This window comes from Syngnathus leptorhynchus, chromosome 22, assembly GCF_054491065.1.
Source record: "Syngnathus leptorhynchus isolate UIUO chromosome 22, UIUO_Slep, whole genome shotgun sequence".
NCBI lineage: Eukaryota > Metazoa > Chordata > Actinopteri > Syngnathiformes > Syngnathidae > Syngnathus > Syngnathus leptorhynchus.
In genome coordinates this window covers 1,435,040-1,449,847 of record NC_141216.1, presented here as the reverse complement: position 1 = coordinate 1,449,847, position 14,808 = coordinate 1,435,040, and the positions used below count along the sequence as shown (strand labels likewise).

The 14,808-nt window shown below is 44.2% G+C and overlaps 1 protein-coding gene across 1 annotated transcript; it reads left to right on the top strand.

Annotated features, from left to right (window-relative positions):
- The first annotated feature begins 528 nt into the window (after positions 1–528).
- spag9b (sperm associated antigen 9b) lies at positions 529–14,571 on the top strand. Its single transcript, XM_085903472.1, has 29 exons — positions 529–1,185; positions 3,623–3,743; positions 4,444–4,514; positions 4,694–4,794; positions 5,794–5,941; positions 6,655–7,042; positions 7,118–7,205; positions 7,315–7,439; positions 7,854–7,911; positions 7,984–8,136; positions 8,199–8,256; positions 8,326–8,456; positions 8,519–8,575; positions 9,674–9,856; positions 9,919–10,051; positions 10,119–10,202; positions 10,275–10,436; positions 10,497–10,668; positions 10,740–10,943; positions 11,006–11,123; positions 11,194–11,292; positions 11,372–11,452; positions 11,523–11,590; positions 11,659–11,807; positions 11,892–12,063; positions 12,144–12,257; positions 12,332–12,511; positions 12,635–12,754; positions 12,898–14,571. The coding sequence occupies exons 1-29, from the start codon at positions 886–888 to the stop codon at positions 13,011–13,013; spliced, it is 3,954 nt and encodes a 1,317-aa protein (XP_085759598.1). The 5' UTR covers positions 529–885; the 3' UTR covers positions 13,014–14,571.
- The last annotated feature ends 237 nt before the right edge of the window (positions 14,572–14,808 follow it).

Genomic DNA, 14,808 nt, shown 5'->3' with positions numbered 1-14,808 from the left:
CATGTTTTCAAATAGCAGCAATGAGAACATTTGAAAAATAGGTCATTCCATTTGAACAAGTGAAGCCTGTGAGTCAATGGGGTGGAGGCAAAAAATCTTTCCCCAATAATTGAGGCTTACTAGCTGCAGTTCTGACTCCATCCTGGTTTACAATGACGTCACGGCGACGGACCTTCCCCAACACATGAGATGTTCAAATTCATCGTGAATTCGAACTTCTCTCCTCTTTACTCTTACAAAGTCGAATACGAAGCATTCATTATTTGTACGCAACTAAATAATTTTTTTGAAAGTGAAAATATGAAAAAACGTGCACGTTTTTTTTCCAATTGTATCCTTTTTAAATGAAATCACACGCGCTTTCAGTCCGTTCAGTAACAATTTAGCTTGAATATAAAACTATCATTAATAGTCGAATGGATTTTGCCCTCTTTTGAATGGACTTTGCCCTCTTTTGAATGGATGAAATGATATAATCAAACCGTTCGTACTTGCTTGCAATCCGGATTGGCAAAATGAACACCGTTCTCGTCTTTCCGATGACTCCTAAATGCATCAGCAGGAGCTCATCTGTTGGACAGTGAAACTAATCAGGAGCCAAGTAAAGTCTTTTCACCACTGCTAACAACAACAACGGGGCTAGCAAAGCTCTTCAAGTCAACCGGAGGAAAAAATCGGGGAACCGAAACACCACAGACGCTGAGGACGTACTTTTTCTCCGACGTTGAGGCGCACAACGCTCGCGCTATGCTTTAGAAACATCTGCTTCGAGACTAACAAGGCGAACAGCCTCCGGACGGACGTCAACCCGAAGCTCGCGGCTAGCTCCCTCATATTAGCCCGGCCGGCCGGAGGTAGAAGAAGTGTGCGAATCACGGCCATAAAATGGAGTTGGACGACGTCGTCCTCTACCAGGATGACTCCTGCAACTCCACCATGATGTCCGATCGGGTCTCCAGTTTGGCCGGTTCCATATATCGTGAGTTCGAGCGGCTCATCGCCAAGTACGACGAGGACGTGGTGAAGGAGTTGATGCCGCTTGTTGTTGCCGTGCTGGAGAACTTGGACTCGGTGTTCGCTGTCAACCAAGAGCACGAAGTGGAGCTGGAACTTCTGAAGGAGGACAACGAGCAACTTGTCACCCAGTACGAACGAGAGAAGTCGCTGAGAAAGCACATTGAAGAGGTGCGTTTGCACAACACGCACTGATTTGTCACTGGGTTTTAAATACTTGTCGAAATTAATATCAGTCATAAGCACTACACATTTGAAATGAAATCTGTTTTAACGGTGGAAAATAATGCAAACTGGACAGCCTCTATTGAATAAGCATGATATTTTGCTGACACCTGTTGCACCAAAAAGAGTTTTCACCAGTCATAATAAAAGTAAGATGATAATAATACATCCAGTTAGTTTTTAGAGAGATTTTCTATTATGTTTTAATAACGCAGACACGTTTTACGGCTGACATAAATCCTAATGCCAACATGTCTGCTTTGTGGGTCCTTGTAGGAATACTTTTCACGACAACAAAACAATAGTCCAATTATAAACAAGCGGTGAAGAACTTCTTTGCATTAGACGATCAACCACTGGAAAATAATGTTTTTGTTGTTAGAAAAGCCACCAAAAAGCCTTTTCCCTCACGCGATCCACATTAAAGTGCGGAAAAAAGCAATTTACTACAGTGCAAATTGAATCCACCGCACTGGTGCGAGTGAATTTCTTACAGTCATGCAAATGTGTTGCAAGCATTTACTTTGTTTTATTCTGAAGAAAGAAGCCATGACAGCAAAAGGCTCACGGAGAACTTGCCGACCCAGTGTGCTTTCCCCCTTTTGTTATGGAAATGAAGTCACCTATTAAGGCTTCAGAGCTCATGATGCAACATTAACTTGTGCACAATTGCATCACACAATTGTGCATTTACTTTTGTCAGGATGGAAAATGTTGTTGGCACGACTTTGGCAGTTAGTTGTTGAATGACAAGAGCAGCAGGTCACAGTGGAGTGTTGTGATCTTTTGTCTTGTCATGAGTTCCTCCAGCTTGTAGGTCAACCAGCATGTCAGGTAAGATTGACAGGCCCACATCATCTTTGGTTCTTCTGGCATCAGAGTGAGAAATATGTGTTGCTCTCACACGAGTCTAAATTTAGCTGCTATGTTATTATAGCCATCCATTCACAGAATTGTCAGAAGCCAAAACGGCTCCTTTTGCATTGCCTGGAAAAAAGTCATGATGCAGCAGCGATTGTTAAAAAGTTGGCAATGTTGCAGCGCTATCATGGGATCAGTGTGTACTGTTTAAGCAAATCAAACTTTGTTACTAATCTTCTTATTAAGGGGGCAATTCAACCAAATCATATTAATTTCATCAAAGAGTGAATTATTGGAGCCAAATCCCCCTTGTCACCGCTCCAAGTCCAGCTCGAGGTTTATCTCAACAGCAGAGGAAAAGGCAAGGCAGGAAATTCTTGGGAAAAACAAGGACTTCCCTTACTTCTTTTGTCCACTCAGAGGTGTCTGCTGACCTTCAAGAGACGGTCAACTAATGCACAGTGCAAGATCCGAAACTGTAGTACAACGCATTTGAATTGGAAGTCCAAAATGAGCGGAACGTGAAGTAACTTATGAGAGTTGTTGTAAAAATCACATTTTCCCTCATGAGTTAGTCATGCTAATCTAAGCCATGCTACCAGAAGGCACTTGCCCTGGACTCACAGAACTTTTTTTGATGTTGTTGTCGGGATGGTGTGCTTGAAGGCCCCAACAGCAAGCAAGACATTTTCCCAAACAAAGCCAGTTCATTCCATCCTGTCAATGGAGAACCGCTACAGTGGTGCCCTGTGTCTTTGCTTGCATTCATGCACTTGCGCTCAAGTCACTTGCGTTAGCGTATCGGACCTCGGCGACAAAAGAAGCCTTGTGCGAAAGCCATGTTCTGTGCAAACCGTTCCTTTCTTTGCCGGCCGGCCGCTGGGTGAAATGTACAGTTGGACACGTTGGAGCGCATGGAAAATCTTAAAGTGAGGGGAAACAAAAACAATATTTTCACAAGAGGCTGCTTGTGATGGGCTTATCTGTTTGCAGATCACAAGCTCCACTAGGTCACAACGTCCGTCATATGAATCGAAGCCCGCATCACAAGACTGCATGTTTACAAGCATGAAAAAAGACTCACCAGCAGCCCACTGAATTCCGTTCAACATTCAATACCCTGTCCACTCGCACTATTGAATGATTTTCTTTCGAGAAATGTGAGGTTTCCTCTCTACTGAGTGACTTTCTTCTTATTTGCTATCCTTAAGCCTTTGATCAAACGATGATATCTGAAAGTACACACGCGTGCAAATACACAAAAACAAACACAGGCATCATCCATCAGCCGCCCCCCAGGTTAAATAACAACATTGAGAATAGAACTTTTCTCTCGGAGTGGTTACCCACCTATTTTTCACAGTGGTTATGCAACACGACCGCCAAAGCCATAAGCGTGCCACCGATTAATCGTTTATGCTGAACTCAACGAAATGATGTCTATTGATTCCGTTGATGTAGCAATCTGAAAGTAAGAAGCGAACAAAAAAGTCAAGTGCTTTGTTTTCTTGTTCATCCGCAGAGATACATTGCCAACGAAGACTCCCTGGATGGGGAGAGGAAGGAGCTCCAGTGTCAAGTGGTAACTCTGGAGTCACGCTCGCGTCAGCTGGAGCTCAAAGCAAGAAACTATGCTGATCAAAGTAAGGTGTGATGTGCTTTTGCAAAAGCACACAAGCTCCATTGTTGATCCTTTTCAAATCTTGTGACCATTTCAAGTGCCAGAGGGCCGCTTGCTTGTCTAAAGACGGACCAATTAGTAATAAAGGGCAGGACAAGTTTCAGAGATAATCTTCCCAGGCCGTCAAGCAAAAGCCCTCATGATGCGTGCATGACTTCCTTGTTGACAGCGCGTGACCGACCGTTTGTTTGTTTACCGTCAAGGTTTGAGACCAAGGGAAGGCCGTATCAATTTTGCTTTGCATATTGCAGCTTCTCCTACATTTGGACTTTCACTTGGCCTAGATTCCAGAATTGGGAGCAGTATGTGCGCAATCAGCATGCTTGTTGGAGTGCGCTCCAATCACCATCAAGCACAAGTAGCTTTTATTTTAACTGAGCAAATCAAGGTGCTTTTCCTTGTACTTGGTTGGATTTTGTTTACAAGCATGTTGCTTGATTGATTCCTAATGACTACATATAGATGCATAAAAATGAATTCCTTACCTTTGATACATGATTGTGATTATTTTGACCAAGGTAAAACAAAATACATGGTAATGGAGGGCCCTCTTGTGGTCATAAATTGTCAATGCAGCAGCTGAGTTTCTTCTCAGTCCTTTTCCATGTTTTCACAAACTGATGAATCATATCCGCTTTGTTTTGATTTTTTTTTTTGTGTAGTCAACCGATTTGAAGAGAGAGAAGCGGATCTCAAGAAGGAGTACAATGCGCTCCACCAGAGACACACAGAGGTATTCCGTTTCGTAAGATAATATATCCAAAGGGATGGAAATTAGTTAGATTTGAAAGCATTTTTGGAATGCTCTTATTATAGTCACAAGCAAACACCCTCCAAATAATTAAATAGGTGGTAAGAATCAAGATGATGAGAATATAAGATCTATATTTGATTTTTGATTTGACCTTGCAGATGATCCACAGTTACATGGAGCACTTGGAGCGAACCAAACACCAGCATACCGTAACAGCGGAGCCCTCCGATTCGGGAACAAGCGCATCTGCCCGAGTGCGGTAAAGTGGAACTTTCTGGTTCATAATGTCACTTCTTATAGCTTTGTCATATAGCCATTGCTTTAGTCTTGTACATATGTATTGTATTTTAGTGGCCCACCGATTATGATAGGCCGATTTTTGCGGGAAAGCCTTTCGTTGCAAAAACAATCAAATAAATGGTGTATTGAACATGCATCAGAGCCAAAAATAACATTCCCCAATTGTGTGCGTATAATCTAATTTCCATTCACGAGCAAAATGCTCTCACCCGCTCTCAAAGAGATTACTCTGGGGTAGTGAAGCCAGGCATATGGAGCAGGCTGCCTCAGCATCTGACAGAAAGGGGGAGATCGAGAGAGAGAAAGAGAGAGAGAACGGCAGAGGCTTTTGTAGCGCACAGTGCCTGCTGTGTCACATCTCGGCAGAGGACAGGAAGCCACAGAAACACATTGACCAGAGGAAGACGGCGGCGGAGTGAACCAGCCTCCTGTTGACGGATTCCATTCTGTCTGCTCTTCTGCTGCTGAATTCTTTTCTGCTACAAGGCTAGGCTATCGGAAAATTGAAGAGTGTTTTTCTTCTGCCGCCTACTGTCGTGTGGCACCTAGAGCTGCATTTGACAGCTTCATTGAGACGTGGGGCCATGAGCCCCGGGCGTATGCTGCTTTTTGTTTTTGGCTTTGTTGGGGGAGCTGTGGTCATCAACTCTGCTGTACTGGTGTCTCTGTCAGTGCTGCTGCTGGTGGCTACTGGTAGCTTACCTGCCCTGCCAGCTTTACCTTCCATACAGCGGCACAGAAGGTACATTTTAGCCACGTCTCGACCGGAAACATTTTTCGGGCTTTTATGAAGGCATAAGCGCTGTCGCCTGACACTGATCAACAAAATGTTGCCATGATTTTTAATCAGAGATGAAAATAAACTTCAAGTCTGAATCTCCCTTGTTTTTTTTCTTCGAGCACGTTTCAATCATAAAAATCCAAATAATGTACATTTTTCTCGCCATTGTGTATCTAGGAAGGATCGTCCCGTTTCCATGGGCATCTTTCAGGTCCCAGGGATTGATGGCATGAGCACCGACCTCCACAGGGAGCCCGTGGATGTTCATGCTGAACCTTGGAGAGCTAACAACCTCAGCCATCCAAGGTCTAACACCAGCCTTAAGGTATGTGAACATTTTGTCTTCCTTTTCCAAACCATGAGTTCTAATTTTGTTCAATTCAAATGTAGGGTTGGATTTGTTTTCTTTGTATGTAATGAAATTACTTTTGTTTTCGAAAAGAATCATGGGGTGTCTCGAATATTGAACAGCTCGTGTCGTAACTGGGTGGCCTGAAGCCCAGTAAGTGCAGAAAACGCTGCCATTCAGGGAGAGAAGGAAGGACAGAGTCTTGACATTGTTGCCCTTAGAGACCACACTGCAAGAATCTAAATGACTTGCTCAAACCAAGATCATGTTGAATTTGGATTGGTCCAACCAGTGAGCTTTGAACTTCTTCTTGTACTTGGCAAGCCATTGCATTATATTGAGAAAAGTTTGGTCTTCAAATGTCATTGATGGGATACAGTACCACCATGTAATCAGTTCGAACTTTTTTTTCTGTTCTTATTTTTCAAATGATGGACTATTCCACACTTGAAGCACTCAACTCCATTACTGTGCTGTTTGTTGTTGTTTATGAACTAGTTTGACGTCCGAAGTGGAAAGTTCAAATTACCCATTGAGAAGTCTGATCAGGTAGAAGAAAAGTGTGTGCGTGCGTGCGTGTGCAGTGAAAAACAATGTCGAGGCAAACGTGTGATTTACTCTTACTAACAGTGCTGACATAGGAACTTTCAAGTTTAGTCAAGTCATTTCATCAATTCTGTATACTAAAGGATGAACTGGCCAATACAAGCCACCAAGGATCCAAATCCAGCTCTCCAGCCAAGCAGATTCCCCCCTCATCATCACAAGGCGGAACATCCAAAACACCTCAGATGGCTAGCTCGACGACAAACAGCACGAAAAGTGGCGACTGTCAAACTTCAGCGACATCGTCGTCGTCATCCCACCGTGGCGTGGCAAGTCCTTCATCCGTCGCCGCAGTGAGTCATTCTGGGTCTCCCGTTGCCTCGGAAACCGGAGTTGCCCCTCAGGAACACGGTGGCCTGGACAAGAATCTGGACTGCAACGTTGGTAAACCCAACAACAGTAAGATCATTTCAAGCATGCGAGTACAACAGGAGAATCAGGAAGCGCCAGCTATGGCTCACCAATGCAACGGTCAGCACCAACGATATGTACACCAAAAAAAAACATTTGACCCATGCTCAACTCAATCCCTGCTGTTTGTATTAGAAAACAATCTGGAAAAGTCTGAAGTGTTGGCCATTATAGAGTCCACTCCTGAGCTGGACATGGACCTCCATGGCTGCCGAGGAACCAGGTAAAGGACAGCTGAAAGTAACACACTATTTCTTCTCATTTACAATTTCTGGGCAGGTAAACAACCAAATAGCTGATTTTAGCCAGACATGTTTATTTCATGTGTCCAGCACCCCTACTAAAGGCGGCGTGGAGAATCTAGCATTCGACCGGAACACAGATTCCTTGTTCGAGGAGCTGTCCTCTGCAGGAAACGACTACATAGGAGATGTGGATGAAGGAGCAGACCTTCTAGGTAATGAACCTTGCTCATTCCATATATTTAGCAATCACCTCCTCCCATCATTTTCATAAATTGTCTTTTGTTGGCTGCTGGGCTTTGTCAACCTGACAGATGACTTTTCTGGTGTGTATCAGTTTGGAATATATTTTTTCATGATTAAACTTCTGTTCAGCTTTAGATTTTTTATCGTGGTGAAATTGTGATTTTTTTTTAGACTAGAAAGTCGAATCAAGTTTACAATGATACTAATAAATAACCTTTCAAATCCTAATCCGCAACGATCAATGCACGAATCTCAGACTACAACTTTTTAGGTAAGACAGAGTTTAGTATAGATGTCAAATACTTTTGTCAATATGTAATCATGATTTTTATTAAACTAGATAAATACATAAAATACATATCAATGTGATTTTTTTTTTTAAGGTATGGGTCGTGAAGTGGAACATCTTATCCAGGAGAATACTCAACTTCTCGAGACAAAGTTTGTATGCTTCAAATGTTTAACTTTTGACCCCAGTGAGAGTTTTAAAAGTCAATCCATGTTTATTTTCAGAAATGCCCTAAATGTGGTTAAGAATGACCTGATTGCTCGAATGGACGAGCTGTCCTGTGAGAAGGAGGTCCTACAAGGGGAGCTTGACGCCGTGACTCAGGCCAAGATCAGACTTGAGGAGAAGAATAAAGATTTAGAAGACCAACTGAAGAAGTGCGTCATTTTACAATTCATCATTTGGCTTCACAATGTACATTTGATGTCCTTCTCTTTAGAGTTCGAGCTGAACTGGACAACAGCAAACACGTATCCAAGACTGAGAATGAGGACGATGTGAGTTCTTGCTCATGTTGTATGAAGAAGAAAGCATCAAGGACATAAACATTGGTGTTGCTTGTACAGAGCGACGTGCCCACAGCACAGAGGAAACGCTTCACTCGGGTGGAGATGGCCAGAGTCCTGATGGAGAGGAACCAGTATAAGGAGAGGCTGATGGAGCTGCAAGAGGCTGTCAGATGGACAGAGATGATCAGGTAAGATGGCTCGCTGCCTTTTGTTGAGCCTTATCATTTCATATTATGATTATTTTACTCAGGGCATCAAAGGAAAACCCAGTACTTCCAGAGAAGAAGAAATCCAGCCTCTGGCAGTTGTGAGTTCCTTCCATTTGCGTTGACTCAAATACCAGTCATTGTGGTCTCGTTGACGTTCTTTGTGTTGGTTTGCCTTTGTATTCCATGTTGTATGGGGGGTTCTCCAGGATGTAGGTAAATCAGTCAAATGGTTATGTGTTTGTCAAACAATCTCAACAGAGGAAAAGCCTGCGCTGCGCAGTGGTTTGTTAGGTCTTGGCTAAAAGTGCTCAAAAGAACGATCGTGGCAATCGAATGGTAATACTTGAGTGAGTAAGTGAAGTCAGGCTCTTCTTTGTTGGGTAATTGCAGGCATGAGTTGTCCATATTTAAGACGAAATGAATCCATAGTAGGGGGACTGACTTGTGCTGATTGGATTATTTCCCCTTCCTGTTGTGTATTCCTTTATAATCTGCCTGATGTTGTTGTGTCTGCGCAGGCGGTATGTTGTCTGAGTTACAATGACAGGTTTGAGATTGGAGCTTGAGCACACTAACTGCTATTTAATGGACACTTTGCTTGAGTAGCTTACGCCGACGGGATGTCACGTGTCCCACCACGAGTCTGTGAACGCAATCTAACCCGTTTGGCCGCACGCACGCATGTCAGCTCGTGCTTTTGTACTAGCGAGATGCGATGCAGTCGCTGCAGGAGCTCGCAATTTGTGGTGAGGGTTTCAGCGGCTGCTTTCTCTGGATACTAAGGTATGAGTGGGCGTGGCCTATACACAGAAACAATTAACCTGTGACGGCAATTCCTGTTATAACCGGCCGGCTCTCGTCATAAAATGCTATTTGGAGGCCAGATAAGCGAGACTAAGAACACGCTAACCTTTTAGTGTGAGAGGGGGAATGTGTTTTTTGTTCAGTGTTGCTTTGCGCCTTCCTTCCCTAATGTCCAAATCAAGGCAGAACACTAACTTTTCACACCATGCTCTTCTGTCCAAAGCCGTATTTGTACATTTTGCATGCAAAACAATTTGTCATCACCCTTAAAATGCTCAAGCTCTCCTCAAACCCTCTGCTGGAGCCACTGCTTGTGTCCATCCCTCTATATGTTTGTCTGTGTGCTCTCTCCCTCCCCTCCTTTTCCCTCCCCCCGGCCCTTACAACTCCAGTTTCAGCCGTTTGTTCAGTTCATCGGGCGGCGGCGCGTCGAAGAAACCCGCGGCCGAAGCTCCAGTCAACGTGAAGTACAACGCACCCACCTCGCAGATTCAACCGTCTGTCAAGAAAAGGAGCAGTGCCTTGCAGCAACTGCCCAGCGACAAGAGCAAAGCCTTCGATTTTCTCAATGAGGAGTAAGTCTGTCACAAATGCATGGATGATTCATTTTACACTGAAAAAAAAAATCACTTCACAGATTGCCAGTGGATAACATGGTGTCCAGGCGAGAACAGAAGCGGGCACAGTATCAGCAGGTTAAAGCCCATGTCCAGAAAGAGGAAGAGGGGAGAGTGCAGGCTTATGGCTGGAGCCTGCCCAAGAAGCACAAAGTAAGTACGTAGAAACATTGATTTGGGTGAAGAACCAGTCTCGAAATCTAACATTTGCTTCTCACAGAACAATGGCGGTCAAGAGAAGATGAAGCATCTACCCGTTCCGGTTTTCCTTCGACCTTTGGACGAGAAAGATGCCTCCATGAAGGTTTGTTGAAAAGTTGCGCCTTTTCCTTTACAATCTATCAATGATGGAAGTTGTAACTTGTCTGTGCTTCAGCTGTGGTGTGCTGCCGGCGTACATTTATCTGGAGGGAAAACCAGAGATGGAGGCTCCATCGTCGGGGCCAGTGTGTTTTATAGCAACGTATCGGGACCAGAGAGCCCGAAAAAGAAAATAGGATCTCAGAGCAGCCTGGAAAAACTCGATCAAGAACTCAAGGTCAGTGTAGTTGGATTGAGCATCCAGAATAACAAGCAATAAATTGAGACGCCTCAACAGGAACAGCAAAAAGAACTGCGACAACACGACGAGTTGTCCTCATTGGTGTGGATTTGTACCAGCACCCAGTCGTCCACTAAAGCCGTCGTCATCGATGCCAACCAGCCCGGAATTATCCTGGAGAGCTTTTTTGTGTGTGACGCGCATGTCCTTTGTATCACCAGTGTTCCAGGTCTGAGTATTTTCATACAACTACAAAAAGATCACAATCCGATCGAGAAAACAACAACCAAAAATTTCCAGGTGCAAGAGAGACAGACTATCCAGCAGGTGAAGAACTAAACTGGAGTTCAGAGTCGGCGCCAAGCAAAAAGGCTTTTTTATCCGACAGCGCTAGCAACACATCGAGCTGCGATAGCGTGCTCGGAGGCATCACCGTCGTCGGCTGTACGGCTGAGGGAGCTGCGGCCGTCCCTCAGACGGCAGCCAAAGAAAACGGACAAACTGGTAAGACGCCTCGCCATTTTCCATCGGCGATTCCGCTCCACTAACTCGTGGGACTCTCGTAGAGGACGCCGAAGACAACGAAGCGTCCGCCAGTCACAAAGGCGTATACAGTGAACACGTCTTCTCGGATCCTTTGGGGCTGCAGCAGACAGCAGAGGATTTTGCCAACGACTCTCAGAGGTCATCCAAAATAGTGTTGTGAAGTGCTCAAATGGAATGTTTCCACAATCATGATTTCTCCGCTTTGTAGTTCCAACGCCCCTGCTGAGGAGCAAGATCTGATGAGAGAAGAGGCTCAGAAGATGAGCAGCGTCCTGCCCACCATGTGGCTGGGGGCACAGAACGGATGGTGACAATCCATTAAGTTTGCTTTATCATTTGCTTTGGTGAGCAAAAAATTCAATATTGTATTCCCCCCCCACCCCCAGTGTGTATGTCCACTCATCGGTGGCACAGTGGAAGAAATGTCTCCATTCCATAAAGCTGAAAGACTCTGTACTCGGCATCGTGTGAGTTGATTGGGATCATTTTGATCAGCGAGAAGTTCTGTCTTTGAAGTTGTTTTTCCCCCTCCCGCAGACACGTGAAAGGGCGCGTCCTGGTCGGCCTGTCCGATGGCACCTTAGCCGTCTTCCATCGCGGAGCTGGTGAGCGCACATCAAATTCCGTGGGTCGAATCACGGTCAAGTCAACTTCCATTTTGTCCATGTTCCAGATGGACAGTGGGATCTGAGCAACTACCACCTGCTGGACTTGGGGAAACCTCACTACTCCATCCGCTGCATGACCGTGGTACACGACAAGGTGTGGTGTGGTTTTAGAAATAAGATCGTTGTGGTGCAGCCCAAAGCCATGAAGATTGAGGTAAAGTTCCATTTCTCTTCTGGAATGTCACGATATATATGAATATCTATATATTTTTTTTACACCGCACCTGATTGTTTGCAGAAGACATTTGATGCCCACCCCCGTAAAGAGAGCCAGATCCGTCAGTTGGCGTGGGACGGTGACGGCATCTGGGTGTCCATCAGGCTGGACTCCACACTCAGGCTCTTCCACGCCCACACTTTCCAGCACCTCCAGGATGTGGACATTGAGCCTTACGTCAGCAAGATGTTGGGTGGGTTTATTGTCTTTAATAGATGATGTACACCCGCTGGAGGTCATCCTTGAAATCATTTTTCATGATTTCCATCTTAGGTACGGGGAAACTTGGCTTCTCATTTGTGCGCATCACGGCTCTCATGGTGTCATGTAATCGTCTGTGGATCGGTACCGGAAACGGAGTCATCATTTCAATCCCTCTAGTAGAAAGTGAGTACGGAATTGAAAAATGCTTTTCATGCTGAACACAGACAGGATCCACTTGAACCTTGTTTTCGTTTTAGCCGCCAACCAAGTCACCAAAGGAGCAGATCACCAGGAAGGCAATGCCATTTGCATCTACGGTGACGAGAGCAGTGACAAAGTAGCAGCGGGGACATTTGTTCCATACTGCTCCATGGCCCACGCCCAGCTCTGTTTCCACGGACATCGCGATGCCGTTAAGTTCTTCACCGCCGTCCCAGGTAAACTACAAATCTGCTGACTCAAGCAGGCATCGTTACGGCTCGCCGTTCTTTTTTGAAACGAGACTTGCACTGGTGTATCGATGACAAGAATTTACAGCCAGTTGTGTGTTCATGTCTCAGGTCATGCCCTTCCATCTACAGCCAGTGGTGATGAGAAGACCTCAGATGAGCCATCCCAAAATGAAACTAAGTCTATGTTGATCATGAGCGGAGGAGAAGGCTACATTGACTTCAGGATGGGTGAGTTTCTTGCCAAGATGTTTTTTTTTGCAAAGCTCAACACAGGCAGTTTGATCAATATTGACTTTGTGTTCAAACTTGATCTCGTATTAAATTACGCTGCAAGAAGGCTTTCGGTACTTGACATGATTCTCTGTCTCCAGGGGATGAGGAGGGGGAAGCGGCAGAAGGGGCGGATGCCCAAATGAAACTTCACTCCCCGGTATCTGTGGCCGAGCGCAGCCACCTCATCGTCTGGCAGGTCCTGGATAAGCAATGAGACAAAAAGGACAAATGAGAAGCCTCAGACCACCTGCCTCAAGCACTTTGTTTTCCAAGCCAAACATGAAGAAGTTAGTGGTTCTTCTTTCACTTATTGACCACAACATTTCCTCCCCAGTTCAAACTATAAAAAAGGATTTATGTATTTGAGGAGAAACGTCTAGCTGTGTTCCTTTCAAATAGTGTGCAGGCAATAATGTACAGCTGGAAACAAGCTTTTAAATGTTTTCATGTCCCAAAAAGTCTCTTTTATTGCCCCCAATCTCCCCATTTCAGGACATGGATTCTTATTCTTCTTATTTCGGTACGGAGTTATATTTAAATATGCGGCACATATTCCAGGAGAGGCAGCCCCAATCTGTGCCTTTTGGGTGAAACATGAGAACTTGTCCAACCAAATATGTGGCAATGAGAACATCATTACATAGCCCTGCATGATACTCTGACTGCTGGACACCATCCAAAAATGTCCTTGCAAAATAGAAAAAAAATGCATGATCGGCAATAATGTCGGGGTGCGGCGTCACTAACGTTTGTTTGTCAGCAGACAAAAAAAAAAGTTTTTAGGGTTTTGTTTTTGAGAGCTTAGCTTTGACACTAATGCACAAGGAACTAATTAGATCTGTTGTGTTTTGTTGAACAGCATATTTTGGGCTGTAGCTTTTCCCAGATTGTATTTATTTTTTGGCTTGAAGGAATGTTGCGTTTGCTACCAAAGGACTATATTAATCAAAGCTTGATTAACAATGGTGTCTCATCAGGAGGTGGCGCCTTTCGCTCATCAAAATCCGCCTCTGTTTTGTAAGAGAGATCGCAGTGTAAATATGTATTTTAGTGTTTGGAAATGCAGCTGGAATATTTTCCTAGTGTGAGCAAAGACACAAATATTGTGTTGATCCACTCCAGACATTTCCTACACAAAAGAATGACTTTTATTTGACTTTCTATCTTCTTTTATGGGGGTGGTGGTAGAATGACTGCAAAACACTTTTCTGTATTTTGACACTGCAATGATTTGTTAGTTTTATTTTGTATTTAACAAAAAGGTATAAGGTCAGGTCTGTCATCAGCATTTGTCCTCGCTTGTGTATGTGTGTTTGCTCTCCGAGAGATGACAAAAAAAAAATGTAATTGCTGTCTCGCCATGTCAGTATTTATTTTAATGATTGAGCCTTTGCAATTCCGAATGTATCTTTGTACATTATAAATGATCTAGTACGTATGAAACGGCTTGGCTTATTGCCATTGAAAAGTAGTAAGTAAGGGGAGACTACTGAGCTATGCAAAATATCTGCAGGGAGAAGAGTGATTTGTGGTGAGCAATAAGTTTTCTTCAAATAGACAAAAAAAAAAAAAATCATCCAGCCACATTGTGATACTGAGCACTTTGTCCGAGACACTCTTATTCCTCTTCCTCCCTGCTAAGAAGCAAAATGATTGTCACAAAGTGTTCCAAGTTAGCAGTACACTCATACACAACTGTACTCCTGCAGCTCTTGCCTTACTTGTTTTTAAAAATCAATAAAAGAATATTTTGTGAGCAGAATGACTTTGCTTCGGTGGTTTTCCTTCTCTTTACTCGGGGGTGTTCAGAACTTAAGACCAACAAACTAGTCCACCATTAGTGTTTTTACGTTTCTACCAATATTAGCAATTGGATTCAGGCTACCAGGTTTATGTTTGTGCTCACTTTTTGCTAACAGTATCAACACGGGAGCTAGGGTGTGCTATAGCTCCATCAGAAATCTCGACCCGCTAAAGCCCTTCTAGCATTGTGTGCGTGCAAACGTAAA

Coding starts and splice junctions, on each gene's coding strand:
- spag9b (XM_085903472.1), top strand. CDS start 886: ATGGAGTTGGACGACGTCGTCCTCTACCAGGATGACTCCTGCAACTCC. Junction 4,795..5,793: donor AGCGCATCTGCCCGAGTGCG/GTAAAGTGGAAC, acceptor TTGTGTATCTAG/GAAGGATCGTCCCGTTTCCA. Junction 7,043..7,117: donor TATGGCTCACCAATGCAACG/GTCAGCACCAAC, acceptor TGTTTGTATTAG/AAAACAATCTGGAAAAGTCT.